Genomic DNA, 6,019 nt, shown 5'->3' on the forward strand with positions numbered 1-6,019 from the left:
TTTTGTTTTGATTTGTTTATTGTTTATAGATCTCTCTCATTTTCGAAATCAGATGGTTAAAATTGTGTATTTAATCGATATAAATAAACCTATCCAATCCTGTCCCATCCATACCATATCGATGTCCATATACAAATTGTCAGCAATTTAATGCATGGATCAGTCTTATGATTTGTCAAGGCCTTCCAATCAAAATGCTAATCGCCTGTTTGCGATCGTAAGATTAGTGTTATCATGGACGTAGATTGGATCGATGACGACGAAGAACTGGCGGCGGCCTTGGCGGTCCACGAACAGCAGGAAACCGAGGTATTTACGTGAATTACCCCGAACACAAGAAGCCCCTCACAATTCTCCATTCCCTATTTTCAGGACCACAATGCAACGGGAGGGAATCCACGGCCGGAACTTTCCGATGAAGCCTGCGAGGGATTCGATGTGGCCACCGGGCACAACTGGATCTACCCGAACAACCTGCCCCTGCGATCCTACCAACAAACCATCGTCCAGTCGGCGCTATTCAAAAACACCCTGGTGGTGCTTCCCACGGGACTGGGAAAGACCTTTATTGCGGCGGTGCTAATGTACAACTTCTACCGTTGGTATCCCCAGGGGAAGATCGTTTTCATGGCCCCCACCAGGCCGCTGGTGTCGCAGCAGATCCAAGCCTCCCAGAAGATAATGCCCTTCGCCTCGGCCGATACGGTGCAACTTACAGGTAGGAATCTCTATCTACATAATCCTCTATCTTTTCTAATCCCTTTTCGCTTTCAGGTCAGCTGCCTCGGCCCAAACGGACCGAGCTGTGGGCCACCAAGCGGGTCTTCTTTGCCACTCCGCAAGTGGTGCACTCCGACATGCTGGAGGCGGATGGCGGGTCCATCTTTCCCTTCGGCTCCATCAAGCTGCTGGTGGTGGACGAGGCGCACCGGGCCAAGGGTCGCTATGCCTACACCCAGGTGGCCGACTGCCTGATGGCGCGCAACAGGAACTTCCGGATGCTCGCCCTGTCCGCCACGCCGGGCAGAACCATGGAGGATGTGGCGGCGGTGTGCCAGAACCTGTACATCTCCAGTCTGCAGGTGCGCTGGGACACCTCGATCGATGTGCAGCCCTACATACACAGGCGCACCATTCGCACCATAGTCGTGTCCCTGAAGGAGAGGATCAAGGAGCCGAGGGAGCGATTGCTGCAGATCATCGAACCTTACCTGCGTCAGCTGACAGAAGCGGAAATGCTGAAGGGGAACAAGGGGAACGTGAGCAAGAACAGTCTGCTCTTCGCGCAGAAAACCTACACCGCGCAGGGCCAGCGACATCCGGATCACAACATTATAATGGGCAACTTTGCCATGTGCATCAGCATGTATCACGCTTTGGAGCTGATGGAGCGCCATGGTCTTCGGGTGTTTGTCAACAACTTTGACGCCGACGAGGACGGGCACGAGAAGTTTGTGTTGAGCAGAGATCGCGATCTGAGGGACTTGGTGGAGCAGGTGCGACAGGAGCTGGGCTCCAATCCGCTGGACTACACCACGCATGCCATGACGAACGGAGAGGTGGCACCGTTGCCCGCGGATCTCGACTTTGGGCATGCCAAGTACGAGAAGTTGCGACAGGTGTTGGTCCAGCACTTTGAGGTAAGTTGATTAGTTGATTTAATATACCAATTTCTCAAATATGTATTCCAGTTGAAAGCCGATTCCCGCGCCATTGTGTTTTGCGAGTACCGCGAATCCGTCATGCTGATCCATCGGTTACTCCTCCAACACAGGCCGCTGCTGCGTCCGCGCTGCTTCGTTGGCCAAGGCAGCACGGTGGGCGCCAGCTACGCGCTCACCCAGAAGCAGCAGCTGCAGATCATGGCCGACTTTCGATCGGGAACCAGCAACGTCCTGGTGGCCACGTCAATCGGAGAGGAGGGCATAGACGTGGGCGAGGTGGAGTTGATCGTGTGCTTCGACATGTGCAGCACCAACCCCACACGATTCGTTCAGAGGATTGGACGCACTGGCAGAAAGAAGAACGGCGAGGTGGTCATGCTGGTGACCGAGGGACGAGAGCAGCAAGTACTCAAGGATGTTTTGGCTACCAAGGATCAGATCAACAAAAAGCTATTAAACTCATCCGTGGTCAAGCTGTCGCTGTACGAACATAATCCTCGAATGGTTCCCTCACAGTTTCAACCGAAGTGCGAGGAGAAGCACATGGAGCCCACCGTTGAGGAGAAGCCCAAGCCAAAGACGAAGGAGGTCAAGAAACGGAAGCAACCAGCTGTAAAATCGGACAGCCTGAAGAAATACTTCAAGGAAAGCGCCCCATCCGAGAGTCAGCAGGGAATTTTGCAGGGACTGCAGCCCTACCAAATGAGCGAAGCATCCCAGCAAATGGTGAAGCAGCAAGTCATCCGACGGAGCGTGAATTTGAAGAATTTCTTCATGGAAACTCAGGCCAGCTCAGCACCAACGAGCAGCCAGGAAGACGTGCAACGCCTGCGAAAACTCAATCGCCTCCTACAGTCGAACAAACCCATGTTAACGGACTCCGAAGATCTTATAGGCCATCTGCAGGATGAGCAATTACCCAGGCCACTGAAGCTCTACTTGCTGCAGAGCAATCCCAGCTTCCTCAGGGAAACCCACTCGAAAATGCAGATCCAAAGCGAGTTGAATATTCCTGACGATCGCCTAAACAGCCGACAGCAGCGTACTAGGAACAATTATCAACTGCTGCTGGATATTTGCGATGGAACTGACAAGTTAGAGGAGATGCTTATAGCTGCTGATAATAATAATGAATCAGAGATAACATTCAGGGATCTCAAGAATCCCATGGATAAGCAGAAGGAGATCGAATTCGCTGCCATCTGTGATAAGATATTCGAGGGCCTAGATGAAGAAGGTCTAAACTCTGACAATTTCGAACTGAAGCGAGAACTTTTGGAAAAGCTGGAGTTGCGAAATCTGGAAGCCACAGTAAATGAGCAACTGGGTGACATTGAAACCACCTATTCAGAGGACGAATGGGAGGAGCGGGAAGAAGAGGTTAAATGCGAGTCCATGTACCTAAGCCAGCAACTGAATTTCTCAGCCGCCGATGCAGTGCCCCATAGCTCCACGCCTCTAAGGGTAAAGCCCTTGAGCAAACTGATGTTCGAACCCCTGCAGGAGGAGAATGAAGAGGAGTGCAACTCCAGGGTGGAGACCAGCAATTTGGGTGACGATTTGGGTCGCTTAAACTCATTGATGAGCGCTAGTGAATCGATTTTTAAGATTGAAGCGCCCGAAGTTTCTCCGCCTCTGCCTATTGTAGAATCCGTAACGGAAGAAAATGTCTGTCCTGTTGCCGAAGAAAGCGAGATATATCCAATGAGTTTGGACGAGACAAAGGTGGAGGTTAAGGCCACTCCAGATGGGAAAACGGAAGCAGAATCCACTATAGATGATTTGGATATCGATTTAAATGATTTCCTAGAGCCCATGGACGAGGAAGTCGAGCTGATCTCTCAGAAAAAGAAAGACGAATACAACACAGAGAAAGAGCAAATAAATGGCCCGGGGATAGAAAAACCATTGAAAGATGAACTTGATCTACTGTCCGAAGATTTGAAAGATTTTCTAGAGCCGATGGCAGAGGAAGTAGCGTTGATGACACAGCAAAAGCAGGATGACTTCAAAGATTTCCTACAGCCAATGTCCGAGGAATTGGAACTAATGAGCAACCAGAGGAAGGAAATGCTGTCTCCAAAAATAGAAACGGAAAAGAAAGAACTTTTGACTATACCATCTGAGAAAAGTTCACGTACAGTTTCCCCAGATATCTTTAACTCCGACTCTCTGTCACCTTGGAAGCCACAGGGCAAAAGTCTGGCCGCCAAATTGGCAGCCAAGTCAGCCACAAAGCCTTTGCCGCGCACTCCTCCGAAACCAGCAAGCCTTAATTCGCCAGAAAACCGCAAGCGTACGAATCCTCTGACTCAGGAAAAATCCCCCAGCATCTTCGATCTGTACTTGAATCGTATGCGAGGACGTGGTCGTCTGGCTAAGGCTGCCGAAACGCTGCACCGGATGACTTCAACCAATACTTCAATCTCTTTGGCTAAAGAGGAGGAGGATTCGCCTATTGCACGGCGGCCTTCGAAGCGCAAGATTGTCATAAGCTCCGATGAAGAGGAGGAACAGAAGCCACAGGTTGCGGAAACCCAGGCGGACTGCGAGTCGGATGAGTGGGAGCAAATTCCCAACACTCAAATGGTAATTACCCAAATGTCAGACTTTTACTCAAGTAGCTTACTTATTTATTATACCTTATAGCCTGAAACTCCCACGCCTCCCCCAAAGCCTCGTCATAAGCGCAGCAAGTTCAACTCCTTTATTCTGGATGAGGCTGATAAAAGCGGATCAGACCATGAAGAGGAGGCGGAGACCACCATTGGGACATATCTGAAGGACTCTGTGATAGTTTCAAGCGATGACGATGATCATAACGACACCAACGCACACGCCATTTATCTACGTGCCATGAAGTATGTAGTGGTTGATTTATTTTGGTTTCATCAAGTCATAACACCTTTTTTTCAGGAGCCCCATTCAAAGGCCAGGCGCCTTCAAGATGCCCCCTCCACGAGTTTTTCGCGACGAATCCCACATATTCTCACAACCAGTTGCTGATGACTCCTCGCAGTACTTGCAGTGCTCCTTTATCAATGACGATGAAAGTTCAACCATCGATCGTGATGTTTCCGAATGTCCGCTTGAGAAAGCCGAACGCATTTTAAAGGAGCGGCGGAAGCAGCGTCGACTAGGTAAATTGCTACCAGCACCTGCCAATAAACGACGACGACTGCAAACCATGAGCACCTCTAGTGATGAAGACGATGTGGTATTTATTGGGTGAGGAGAGTTCGGACACTTCCCAGTGCCATTGAAAATCATTTGTGATTCCTTTATCTTATCCCGATTTTATTTTGTTTGATCTAGAAGTTACTTACATTTGTAAATATGTCAATACGTGATAGAGATCTTTTGAAGTCCACATGATTGCAAACATATAAGAAAATACTTCGACTTCCGATTACCAGTAAAGTACAATACTTAATTTTTACGAATGTTTAATGTTAGATACCTTTAAGAGCTGTACAAATGATCACAATTAAATCTTTGAATTGATATTGAATGATAAGTTGTCCTGCCAAAAGGTCCGGCTGAACCAATGTACATATACATGTAAAATGTATATTTGTGTTTTTACTTCTTTGTCTAGATTATGTTTTACCTGTATGTAGAAGTATACAATTTAAAAGCGACATCTGGAAGAAAAAAAACGTACCTGAAGTACATTATATTCTGATTCTATAGTGATTTGCCGTATATCAGCCTATGAAATGAAACAATTTTAACTTTAAAAATCCGCAATAAATCTATTCTAACAATAATTAAACTTTTTAATTTAAGTTGGAACTTTTAATTATATTTAATCAGATTTGTTGTCGAGTTTTTACAACTTAAATTCGTTAAAAAATTAAGCTTCAATCCTGTTCATCTGTATAGCAAACAAATTGGGTTAATATAACTCAATATATAATATTTGTCGTCCCGTTAATAGGTGTTCGCTAATAAACAAGATCGATAAGAACCTATTCAAATATTCGCTAGTCGCTTTTGGACCAACATTTTTCTGTGGCTGAATGCAGCATAATCAATAATTTTTAATTTAACAACAATCGCACAATCGTTTCAGCGTAATAACCATTATTATATTTTCAACAATAACAGGCTCCACGGCAATGGCCAGCAATGGAAGCAGCAACAACAAAAAGTCAATTCAATTTTAATGGAGTAGCAATAAAACAGAAAAAGCGCAAAAAATTGATATAGCCATGCGGCATGGCCGTAAGCCGTAAGCTGCAAGCTGTAAGCCAAAACCAAAACTCAGTCTGCCGTGGCAGCAGCACAGCCTGAAAGAGCTGAAAGCGAACCACTCGGGCAATACAATTTTGCAATTGCAATAAAATAATTTA

General features: G+C 46.9%; 1 protein-coding gene across 1 annotated transcript; it reads left to right on the plus strand.

The window, feature by feature from the left end:
• The first annotated feature begins 217 nt into the window (after nt 1–217).
• Nucleotides 218–5,355, plus strand: Fancm (FA complementation group M). The gene is made up of 6 exons (XM_017152162.3): nt 218–309; nt 373–718; nt 775–1,640; nt 1,692–4,253; nt 4,314–4,525; nt 4,581–5,355. Exons 1-6 carry the CDS (start codon nt 235–237, stop codon nt 4,894–4,896), a joined length of 4,377 nt encoding a protein of 1,458 aa, XP_017007651.2. The 5' UTR covers nt 218–234; the 3' UTR covers nt 4,897–5,355.
• Nucleotides 5,356–6,019: the final 664 nt, after the last annotated feature.

The sequence above is a fragment of the Drosophila takahashii genome, chromosome 3R (genome assembly GCF_030179915.1).
Source record: "Drosophila takahashii strain IR98-3 E-12201 chromosome 3R, DtakHiC1v2, whole genome shotgun sequence".
NCBI classification, from domain to species: Eukaryota; Metazoa; Arthropoda; class Insecta; order Diptera; family Drosophilidae; genus Drosophila; species Drosophila takahashii.

Excerpts from the sequence above, each read along its gene's own strand:
- Fancm (XM_017152162.3), top strand. The coding sequence starts at position 235 with ATGGACGTAGATTGGATCGATGACGACGAAGAACTGGCGGCGGCCTTG. Across the intron at positions 1,641-1,691 it reads TGTTGGTCCAGCACTTTGAG|TTGAAAGCCGATTCCCGCGC; the intron begins GTAAGTTGATTA and ends TATGTATTCCAG. Across the intron at positions 4,526-4,580 it reads ATTTATCTACGTGCCATGAA|GAGCCCCATTCAAAGGCCAG; the intron begins GTATGTAGTGGT and ends CCTTTTTTTCAG.